The 9,965-nt window shown below is 50.5% G+C and overlaps 2 protein-coding genes across 4 annotated transcripts in view; both read right to left on the bottom strand.

Moving 5' to 3' along the window:
- Window positions 1-914: 914 nt before the first annotated feature.
- LOC131206546 (uncharacterized) lies at window positions 915-2,200 on the bottom strand. The gene is made up of 2 exons (XM_058199130.1): window positions 1,393-2,200; window positions 915-1,322 (listed from the first exon to the last, which is right to left on the bottom strand). The coding sequence occupies exons 1-2, from the start codon at window positions 2,198-2,200 to the stop codon at window positions 1,123-1,125; spliced, it is 1,008 nt and encodes a 335-aa protein (XP_058055113.1). The 3' UTR covers window positions 915-1,122.
- Window positions 2,201-2,510: 310 nt separating this feature from the next.
- LOC131205930 (RNA-binding protein 24-B-like) overlaps window positions 2,511-9,965 on the bottom strand; it is a 34,540-nt gene continuing 27,085 nt past the window's right edge. For all 3 annotated transcript variants that reach the window (XM_058198246.1, XM_058198245.1, XM_058198247.1), the window contains 3 exons: window positions 6,909-7,068; window positions 6,746-6,833; window positions 2,511-6,679 (listed from right to left, as the gene is read on the bottom strand). In XM_058198246.1, coding sequence (XP_058054229.1) covers window positions 6,507-6,679; window positions 6,746-6,833; window positions 6,909-7,068 — 421 coding nt within the window. In that variant the 3' untranslated portion in view covers window positions 2,511-6,506. The remainder of the gene's footprint in view (window positions 6,680-6,745; window positions 6,834-6,908; window positions 7,069-9,965) is intronic.

Here is a 9,965-nt window from a genome sequence, read left to right as displayed (position 1 = left end):
CGTCGCCACGACTCAAAGGGTCGGACTTCCCGGTGCCGTATCCGACCGGCTTCCCTTCTTGCTGCCCGTTGGCATACATGGCAAAATTCGCACCAGCTGAATTCGGTTCTAATTGCTTGAAAACTTTCTGAGTTTTGCTGAAATTTACCAAGATTTTATATTTATTAGCCCATGCCAGTCACCGGTGCTAGCACCAGTTGCTTCTGCTCGCCTAGTATTTTTGCGGCTCCAGAAAAACGATTTTTTCGGGTCGACGAAGTTTTGACGAGTTTTCAGATTTAAAAAATGACCACACGCTGGCAACTTCGGAACAACGGAAGCTGTTCAAGAATGGCAAAATGTGGGACACCATGCGAAAAACTCTGCGTCAGATCGAGAATGGCTTTTTCCCAAAACTTTTCCCAACTGAGCTGAGCAAGAAGCTGCGCTGAGAATGGAGGTGAGCAATGTTCGTGCATTGCTACGAATGTCTTCGGTGGCCAATTTCCAAAAATATTTATTTTCTTACGAAATTAGAATGGTTTTTAATTAACGTAAGCAGAATCACTACTACAGTATCTTATCTTAAGGTCAATGCCTCCACAGAATTTCCAACGCATCTTGTTCCATTTTCTTCAGAAGCTTCTCTTTGAATTTCTCCAACCGCTCCGTTCGCTTGTTTTCGCCGTGGCCGTCGAGTTCCACCGCTCTCCGATTCGTCGGCTCGTCGTGCTCCCGGGCCAGCCTACGAATCAGGCGCAGCTCGTCCCGTTTCGCGCTCACCAGGGCGCGCCCAGGGTGACGGTTCGTTGTACCGTACCGAAACACCTTCGAGTAGAGGCCCCAGCTTTGCAGACGCTCCCGGTACGCCGGATGAGTCCATGGCTGGCTCCAGTCGGCCTGAGTTGATGTCGGAAGTCGCAGTGAGCCAGTGCCTCTCCGTGTAACGATCATTGTTTCAATTGGGCCCAACGCCAAAACGCACCACAGGAGCACGATCCACGACAGTAACAGCTTCATCCTGACTCGAGTCCTATTCGTCTGCAGTGCTGATACACAACTGATCCCGGCCCCCGCCGGCAACTCTTCTACACACACCAGGTAGCCTGCCGGGGTCACGCCACTTTTACGGTCGGACTCGAGTTAAGGGTTCTCGGGCTGTCGTAAACGGCCCGCTTCGGTCTGCATGAACGGCCACAGATCGCCGAAGATGTTCGCCAACGCTTCCCTTTCCTCGTCCGTCACGTTGCCCTGGCGCAGCTGATCGATGATGTGCGGGATGAGTGTGGAAATTTCCGGATCCCTCACCGACACGGCCATCGCCGGTGCAATCGTGGTTGTGCCTGAAACGAAGCATGAAAAGTGAAAGCGTTTTAGTGTCTGTTTCGTCCCTTTCATCCCGCGAAACCTTACCTTCTTCTTGTCCGTCCAACGGATCCGTTGGGTCGTTCCCCTCGGTGGCTTCCTTGAGCACCACTATGTCCGTTTGTCCGTCGACCACTTCGCTGGAGTCAGCCTTCGTTGCTAGCTCATACTTTAAATCTCCTCCGGCTGGAAAGAACTCTAACCTCCCTTTCTCGACGGCAACGTCTTCCACTTCGTTGTCCAGATCGTAATCGTTCACGGACGCCTGATCGGAAGCGGCCGGGATCTCGGTCACGTAGACCGACTCCTCTAGCACGCCACTCTCCGGGGCCTGCTCTACGCTCATCCACGGCGTGTTCCGGGTGAAGTCCGACAGTGCATCCCGTAGCCCCCGTTGCAGCGCATCCTCCGCCAACAGCCGGCCACCGTCGATTGCGTTCTCGTCCCGCAGCCCGGCCATCGTTCGTACCACGATCGGTAGCAGCAGACGCAGATCGTTGGCCAGCTGCTCCTGGGCCGGATCGCGCGGATCGGGGTAGAGACCGAGCTCGAACACCTCGTCGAACCCGTCGACCCCGGCCAGCAAACGTTCCAGCTCGCGGCGCAACTCTTCCTTCGTGAGCCGATCGATCAGGGCGGACAGCAGTGCGGTCGGTTCCTGGTAGGCCGGTCGCCTATAGGACCGCACCACCTGCACCAGATAGTACAGCTCGAGCAGCTTCTTGATCTGACCGGCCACTGGCTGCAGACTGTTCGCTGCGTCGCTGGGCCGTTGCTCTGCACGGTCCACGATCACGTAACCAACGGCAAGCTGGACGCACGCGACGGTTGGCAATAAAATGGACACGATCTTCATCCTGGCACGGGTCCACTTGCTACGATACGTTCAACCCAACTGACCATCGGTCGAACCGGACAGTGAACGTTTTATACTTCCACAGGCCAGCAGGCAGAGGATCGAGGGCATCGAATCGATACCTGCAAGCAATCCTTCGTTGACCTTCGAAGACTTTTTGTGCCAGTTTTTTTCCACGACCCTTTCGAGGCTCCCAGGTAGCCGCGGGACAGGACACCCAGCTGGGTAACATTTGTTTTCATCACGATCCTTAGGCGCACAGATTGACGCTATAAAACGGGCCAGAAATAAAAAGTCCGAACGATCGGGCAATGTTTTATGCAATAGTCTTATATTCTTTTTTTTTCTTTAAATATATATATTTATGTATGTATATAGAGCTTCTAATCTGTATAGTACTTTTTTTGCTTTGTTTCTTTGTTACCATCATCCACCGTGCTGCTCTCTCTCTCTCTCTCTCTCTCCCTCTCTCTGTTTCTGTCTCTCTACTGAGATGTATGCGCTGTTTGCTGCTGATGTCTTGTTTTTGTCTGATATATCTTTACGGGTATCTTTCTCACTGTTAACGGTGGTGAGCCTGTTGTTGTTGTTGCTGACTACACTTTCCTAACGATAAACGGTGCTGCTCCTGTGTCGCCGTGACCCCGTGTCACGCCTGTAGTACTTTAAATGTAATATATTTCCTTCCTTTCCGTTTGGTTCCGATTGATTGATAGTAAGAGTTGTGGTTGATGGGAGTTTATAATCGATATATTAAAATATGCTTATTTATTACGTGTGTTTGTGTGAGTGAGTGTGTACGTACGGACTCTCTGTCGGGAGGGTTTGCTGACTCCGGCACCCGACAGCGCTGGTAATTGCTTGTGTGTTAGATTTCCGCTTCCGGGCCGCCTGCCGAGCCCGAATCGTCTCCGATTGTTAGTTACGGTTACGGTGGTAGCTACGCACGAACCTTCCTTAGATCCTAGAGTAAATTTCCTATCCACACAGCTGATGCCGCCCCAAAAACCCACATGATGGATGCCAATCTGCCGCGCCGCGATCAATAATATAGTATGAGATTCTTTTACAAAACTCCTAACTCCGTTACGTGCCCCTCTCCTCTCGCAGACCCCATCATCTTCACCACGTCCTCATCATTGCATTGCGTTCACTGTATAAATAATTTAAACTTAACATCTACAAACGGTCACCCATTGCTGCTGCTGCTCCATTCGCCATTTTGCGTCAACGAATTGTAAAACAAATCTTTCGTCCTTCCTGCGACACAACGAAACATTCTCTCTCTCTCTCTCGATCGATCGATCGATCGATCGATCGCACCATCTTCCGTGCGAGAGTAGGTTGTGTGCCGCCCCGCCGCCGATTCTGTATATTGCAAGTTTAATCGCACCTCGATCGCACAATGATCCTCGAGAAGCAACGAAACACACAGACTCAGTCTTTGTAAGGATGTTCTTTGCCAGCTTGTCATTCTTGCTCAGAAGATCACCGCCAACGTGTCGTGTCTTCGTCACCCACAAACCGATCGCCTTCTCTCCGCCGTATTGCAATATGGGACGACGCTCTCTCGCTGAAGGGAAAGAAAAATCTCTTCGTCTTGGCAAAATATGTCGCTCGTTCTATCATATAATCTTTGTTAACAAGTTCAAGGGGTTCCTAGCTCTCTCTCTCTCTCTGTGTTGGGCTGAAATCTTTAACTTGGTTGCATTTTGCATCCTTCTTCCGGTTCCGGTTCCGGCTCCTTCCGTTTCCGTGTCCATCGTGTGTGTATCCATCATTCCCCGTCGGACCTCGATATTGTCAGCGATTCCTTCCCGATCCGTTCGATCAGGGACGTGATGCGCCTATCCTGTGTTTCCCCTCTTCCACCCCGATTCCTATTGCTCTTCCCCGCACGCGGCGTGTGGCCACCGATTTGGCTTTGCTAAGGATGCTTCGTATAATTAATGTTATTAAGCATATCGTATTATTTTTATATATTTTTGCAGTGTGTGTGTTTGTCCTCTGTACTGATTTGGTTTGTATGCATTTCGCTATCGTGTGTGTTGTGTTTTTCATTAATTCATTTTGTCTTTGTGAAAGGCACGATTTCTTTCCCTTTCCCGTTCGCGGCCGTGAATATACGATACGGAGCGAACGAACGAACGAACGAACGGACCTTTCCCGACAGCTCCTGCCCCGGAGGCGGCGGCGGTGCCCGAGCAGTGCCAGAGTGTCCTGTTCCTGTGTCCCGCCTTTTTCCGGGCCCTCTAGCGATCTTTTGTAGTATTTTGAAAAACTTTTTTTCTTTTATTTGCAGTACATTTGTGTGTATACTCTCGCGGTATAAGGTTAACTTTTTCTCGGCGGTTTTGAGGTTTATCATAACGTTAATTTGTCGTTCGTGTTGGGTTCGTGTTGTGGAGGTGTGGCGTGACTTGAGCTTATTACTTTGCAAACTCATTCTGAGACTCACTACTCACTGAGAGTGCCGAGTACGAAACCGGAACTGAATGAAATCGAACGGTTTGGTCGTGGTTGGGACTCACGCGGATCGCCACACGAGCCGCGCTGTCGCTCTGGCAGGCCACGGGGAACTAAAGTTAACGCACCATCGAGGCAACAAAATAAATAAACCCCCGTTTTTTTCTAATCGAGAGAGTATCGCGAAAAACAAAAACACACCACATTTGACTAGAATTTCCTTCTGCCCTCGTGACTGCTGCTGACTCGTGGGTTCATAGAGAGAGAGAGAGTGCACCGCAACCGGACCGGCACCGCAACAAGCCCCCGCCGAGGGGTCCGGATATGCTGCTCACGTCCGCAGCATCATCGGTGTGCGGATTGTGAAGCCTACGTGCAAAGTGCGCCACTCTTTTCTTTTGCTGTTGGCCAAAAACAAGGCAAAAAAAGGAAACATGATCAACCTTCTCAACTGCTCTTGTCAAAATGGGGGACGGTTTCGTCCTGTCTCTTCCGTGTACATGTTTTAGCGATCACCAAATTGGGGGTCTCTGTCTCTCTCTCTCTCTCTGTACGTGTTACGGTTCGGTGGGGGGGATATGCTGGGTGGGTCCACCCCTGGTGGTGGGCTCAGCGGTTGATTGAGCGGGTGACAAGAGTTACCGGCTACCTCCTCTACCTCTATTTGCCCCATTTGAAATTCAGAAGAAATCTACCGTCGCGCGCGCGTCTACTCTCGAAAAGCTTCATCTCGCCGCTACTTCATCGGCACACCTATTGCAGAAGGAGTCGAGTCGGAGCCGTGTCCTTCTCTCCCTTCGGACCTTCTCCTTTCATATTCGAATAACTATTTATGTTGATATCGCGCGTTCTTTTTTTTTGTCGATTTTCAATATATGTATTTGCTTCTGCTAAAGAATTGAGCGTTTGTTAAGTTAATACACATCATCCTTTCCTTTCGGCCCTGCCCGGCGGTTCCGCGCACCTTATCACCTATACATATATTAGTAAATAATGTTATTTCGCCCTTCATCCGCCATGGTTATCAGCATCATCCTCTCGATCACTCACTCGCTCTCGGCTGTGGCTCACAACATCATGTGGCGGCAGTGGCTCACACAGCGCCCGACGTTTGGTTTTATGATACGTTAAAACTAGGGTATAATAAATAGAATTTATTTGATGATTTGCTTTCTGATTTGCTGTACTTTGCTTGTCGTGTTGTTTGCGGCCCTTTTTGGAGGCCGCACTGTGTGTGTGTTGTGGGGTGTGTGCTTAACTATGTGCAAGTTCCGAATAAATGATATTGTGAGTGTTTCGTCCTCACTCTCTCTCTCTCTCGCTCTCTATTGTTTGAGATATATTTGTGTGTTTCCAGGTGATTTGATTGGTCGTCTTTTCGTTTCCTTGTTTGCTTTGTGTCTGCCGGCGGCGGCGGTGGCCGCGACGGTTGTTTAGAATTGAATTACTCTTACTATACCGTACTATATGCAGTTAGTGTAAGTACTACTACCGGGCAGAGCACTAAATAGGTAATATAGATGGTAGAGAGTAAAACTATCGTGGCTAACTAAAACTGAATAAAGACCCCCGATCTGACAGCTGACAGTTGATGCCACCTCACATTTTTTTTTCCTTTTCACATTTTCCTCTCCATTTTTTTTTTTTGGCTGCCTAATATCTTTATGCGATCACGCTACACCCAATTCGCTTATTTGTTGTTGCCCCCATTTTTCTTCACTCGGGGCAGTGGCCACCGTCGCACCTAGGGCCGCTTGACGTCGACGGCATCGAGACCAACGCCGGCGGTGGCACCGCCAGCACCGAGCAGCGACACCATTAGCGCCTGCGGTAGTAAATATTATTGTAGTCTAGCTTCCTGGAGCGATGCGCCGGTCGCGTTCTGGTAGGGCGACAGGCCGGGAAAGGCACCGGCCGCCGCCGCAGCTGCAGCGGCGGCGGCTCCTGCCTGCGGCAACGTGGCGTACGTGTACGGTCCGGCCATATACTGGGCGGCGGCAGCGGCTGCACCGGCTGTGGAAAGCAAATTGGCATCGTTAGTGGGGTGCACCAGCTGGTTGCATCTCGCAGACCACTTACCTGATGCTCCCGACGCGTACGGATAAGCGTCGAACCCGGCACTGTACTGGCCCGGGTAGGGCGCGGCTGCTGCAGCGGCTACAGCGTTCTGGAATGGCAAGAGCAAGGGCTGGTTACTGATCACCGCTCATCGCGATCGTCGCGCCGTCGCCTGATCTCGTACCTGATATTCGTAGAATTGACTAGTGGCCGCAGCGATCGCCGCTGCGTGGGACAACTGCGTCGCGGGTATCGGCACTAGCCCGGAGGCGGCTCCTGTAGCTCCCGTCGATCCTCCCGCCGTGCCCAGGTACGGTGCACCGTAAATGTACGATGGTGGCACTCTGTGTCCAGCCCACCCCGAACAAGAGAGAGAGAGATAGGAAGAGAGAAAGAAAAAACGAATAGAATCAGCGTGATTAGAGGCTTCGCGTGTCCTCGAAGCCGTCTTCGTGTTCTAGGGGCAGGGGCACACACGGCCATTTCACTGCAACCAACAGCAAAAACAACAACAACAGCAACAGCAACAACAACATCAACAGTAAACAACAATCAACAGTAAAACGCATATAGTTTTGCCAAACGTCAAACAACAGCAACAACATCAACGAAAACGCGTCTCGATTAGTTTTTCAAAACCGATCAAATCAAAACTGGAAAACGAAACAAAACTAAAAAGGAAAACCCGAAAAGTGTCAAAAAGTGTGTACGTCAAACCGAAAAAAAGGGAAAAACTAAAAGATAAAAAACCGAAAAACAAAAGTAGTTGAAGAAGAGAGCTAGAAGAAACCCATGACAAGTGAAACGCAAAAGGGGACAAAAACACTCCACTCAACTCAACAAAACACCACGGCAAGGGGAAAGAGAGAGGCGCGCTGCGCTGTCGAACTGGCCACTAATCACAGCCCCCACATACCGAAGGGACCCCGCATCGGGGGTTTCTAGAGAAGGTCAAAGCAAAGACAGTCTAACACACGACACTCTCTACAGAGACACGACCGAAAAGCGTAGCACGATCGAGTGCGATCGACCGAGAAGGGCGTAGGAAAAGGGTTCACACGTTTTCCGTGGTTTGTTTTCCATATCTTTTATAATGTATCCTGATCGCGCAGGGCCCTCAGGAAGGAAGCGAATCAACCCTGGCGCTGCCGCGCAGTTGCCAGGCGATACCAAAATAGCGCCGCCTTCTTTTGCAGCCTCGACAAAACAGAGATCGCGATCGCGAAAATCGCCGTCAACAGACACGCTTTTGGTGCTGACCACCGCAGCGGGGGGGAAGGAGTCCATGAGGGTGCTCCAATTGTCACCGTTGACCGCCATTTTACAATCAGCAGCGTCACAACCTACAATAGGTGGGCTAGCTCGTTCTCTTTCTAGCTCGCGATCGTTCGCGCAACACTTCTCCGCGATTTATTTTTTTGCCGCACTGGACACATCGTATATTTGAAAAACAAATTAACATACAGTCCCCCGGGTCCGATCGGCCGCCATTTTGCTACTCCGCCACAACGACCGGCGGAGGGTAGAGAGAGATGTAACTAGCCATTTGTTGCGCTACTACGTAATAAGACTCAATTTGGATCCGGTAAGGGAGCTCTCTACAATGTTTAGACTATGGCCGAGATGGCGGAGGAAACCTCCTATCATTTGTCCTTTTCGAGGTGATTAAAATCGTACCGTCGCAAGTCCTGCACAGCCAAAAAGGGCCATTAATTAGCAGGGCGATCGTGGCGAGTCGTGGAAAGGTTTTACACACGGTAAATCGCGTTACGGTCGAGTGAACAACAAGATCATCCTCCTTTTTTCCGTCCGGCTCGCGCATAAGACACTCGCGCGCGCGCGCGCGACCGAGGTTTGTGCCAACTAACGACACACGATGGGACACTTCTAAAAATAAGAACCAGGAACCCAGGCTCCCCCCCCGGGCCACGGCCCACGGCCGACACGTCGTCGAAACGATCCTCGAGAGATCGGCCCCATTCGAATAGTTTGTACCGTCCGTCCGTTGGCGGAGACCAAAATCCACAGACGACTTCACTCGACGCGGCACGGCGCGGCGTGAGCCATACTTATTTGTGTATTTTTAGAAAACTCCGCACAAACTTCGCTCTCCGATCGTCGCCGTTGTCAGAGATCGCATCTTTCATTTGTCGCCCCATCACCGGGGCCATTCTACTTTTACCTTTCCCAACTCGGGGATCTGATCTTTTCGTTTCGTGTTTTTTTTTTCGGTCGATCCGTCGCAAGGTTCTTTTCCAATGGCGATGAAGAGTTCCGTATGGCTGCCGATTGACAGCTGAGTTTTCTATCCGTTTCTGTGTTCTCTGACGAGAGCTTTGTCGGGTTGGGGGGGCTCTTTGCGTCAAACTCACGTAACACGATCCTTACACTTTGTAGCGGCTCTTTCACGCCCTGTACCGTAGTCATGTCCGTGTCCGTGTCCTTCCGGTGCGCGCTACGTAATTACGTAAATCGAAATAAATGTAGCCATTACAGCGCCATTGATTCGATAAAAATCGTTTCGAGCGTGTTCAGTGCCACGGAGATGAGTGACTCTACACTAATGGCCGCCTCGCAGCACGAATTGTGACGGATACTACATTCAACCATTAACGCTACCTCTTTTTTACACGCCCGAGGGCCATTGCCCAAGACCGCTGCTAAAGTGTATTAATCCGTGGACACAAACGTTGGGGCCGAATGAGTGTCACCTTGACAAGGCGGACGCCGCCGTGTATCGTGTTGCACCCCGTGCATTAGCCCTCCCTACGGACTTTATAATTCGCGGGTACGTACGTGGCTAGCAATCGGGGGGCTCTGTGGGACAGTGATGAAATGAGTCATCCAAAAGTCATCACATCATTTTGAGCCCCCCTAGAACTTTCTCTAATGTAAAATTAATAAGATTTGGACGAAAGAGGCATTTGCAGGACAATGGTAAAAGAAATACACACGGCACAGCGAGAGCGACATGTTAGAGAGAGAGAGTGATACACATAAAAAGCGTGCCCCACACACAGCTTTGCTGCTGTGTGATCGCTTGTGATCGAAAGAGGATCAGGCGACGGTCCTCCTGTATGTTTGTGGTGGGAAAGAAAGAAACTAATCACTAGACACTAAGCCACTAAGCACGGGGTGAGAAAGGAGAGTAGAAATAATAAAGAAACAATAAGAAAACGAATGCACGACACAGCACAGAGAAGGAAACCAAACACAGCACATCGAGTGTAGTTAGTAAAGA

The sequence above is a fragment of the Anopheles bellator genome, chromosome 1 (assembly GCF_943735745.2).
Source record: "Anopheles bellator chromosome 1, idAnoBellAS_SP24_06.2, whole genome shotgun sequence".
NCBI lineage: Eukaryota > Metazoa > Arthropoda > Insecta > Diptera > Culicidae > Anopheles > Anopheles bellator.
The sequence above is the reverse complement of the archived record's forward strand: the minus strand, read 5'-3'. Positions and strand labels throughout refer to the sequence as shown.

Excerpts from the sequence above, each read along its gene's own strand:
- LOC131206546 (XM_058199130.1), bottom strand. The coding sequence starts at position 2,200 with ATGAAGATCGTGTCCATTTTATTGCCAACCGTCGCGTGCGTCCAGCTT. Across the intron at positions 1,323-1,392 it reads GTTGGACGGACAAGAAGAAG|GCACAACCACGATTGCACCG; the intron begins GTAAGGTTTCGC and ends GCTTCGTTTCAG.